The 1,111-nt window shown below is 47.4% G+C and overlaps 1 protein-coding gene across 1 annotated transcript in view; it reads left to right on the top strand.

Moving 5' to 3' along the window:
- The window catches only part of T265_03944 (hypothetical protein), a gene marked incomplete at both ends in the record, with an annotated part of 3,982 nt that extends 3,801 nt beyond the window's left edge, over positions 1-181 (top strand). Inside the window, one exon of the mRNA XM_009168544.1 lies at positions 61-181. Within this exon, the coding sequence (XP_009166808.1) occupies positions 61-181 (121 nt within the window). The remainder of the gene's footprint in view (positions 1-60) is intronic.
- Positions 182-1,111: the final 930 nt, after the last annotated feature.

The raw sequence follows: 1,111 nt of genomic DNA, 5'->3' as shown, positions 1-1,111 counted from the left end.
CCCAAGTCAGACGAACCACACGAGATACGCCAAATTAGAAAACTATTGGCTGGCTTCAAGGTGCACTCCTCTGCGAAAACAAACCTATAATAATAATAATAATAATAATAATAATAATAATAATAATGTTTATTCCCAACTTGTGGTCGGCATACCGCCTGGTGCTGGCGCTCAACGCTAAGGGCCTCACGGCAAAACCCTATGAAACAAACCGTGCCAAAAGCTGAGAAATCAAACAAGCGCATGTCTGACCCAAATCCTTGTAAAACAGTAAATCAAATCGTCCAAAAATGCGATATTGAGCGAGCTACGGGAATCGGCGGTCGAAGTTTCCGCTACCTTCTCTAAAAATAAAAGACTCGCGCAAACCGGAATCTCACGAGGCGAAAATCGTTGCAAATAAACAACAGCTCTCGGGGCCACCAAGACAGAAGGCAGAAACGTATGCCGCGCATGCCCCGATTGAGTATCCACAAACCCGGTGCACAGCTAATAAATACTCTAACTTCTCTGGTTGCATACCTCCTCAATTTCGGTTGCCGTAAAGACGGTTTTGAAGTGCTTGCCCACGAACTACTCAGTCTTTTCAACACATTGGGATATTAAACAGTCAGTTTGTCTTGAACAACCGTCCGTAATCGCGCTCACAGCGACTTGGCTCACACCAAATACCTCGGACACGGAGGTCTCGATAGACGACTATTCATTTTTCTAGCTCCCTCAAAACGAGAGAGAGCGGGTTGGGTTTCTTTTCATTTACATGCGGTCCTGTACATTCCGACTATCCTCTCCGACAACACTTTTCGCGATGCTTTGTGGATCAATATACCGCTGCGCTAGATGATTTCTCTCCTGTTCGGAGTGGCCTGCCGTGCCCTCATGGGTTTTCTGGAGGGTGACCAGTTCCTCACATTAACCCTTAAGCAACCTCTTCTCTAGCAACCACCTTACAAGTCACTTTCCGGTAGGTGACTTCACCGCCACCAAGGCCTCCTGGACGGAGCTCCAGCAGGTTGGTCCTAATGGAATATTTTGTAGCGGCGCCGACCAAAGTCGTTCAACAGTGCCCTTAGATTCGACATGCCGCACACATCAGATAACGCGCGGGTCA

The sequence above is a fragment of the Opisthorchis viverrini genome, assembly GCF_000715545.1.
Source record: "Opisthorchis viverrini unplaced genomic scaffold opera_v5_58, whole genome shotgun sequence".
Taxonomy (NCBI): Eukaryota; Metazoa; Platyhelminthes; class Trematoda; order Opisthorchiida; family Opisthorchiidae; genus Opisthorchis; species Opisthorchis viverrini.
The sequence above is the reverse complement of the archived record's forward strand: the minus strand, read 5'-3'. Positions and strand labels throughout refer to the sequence as shown.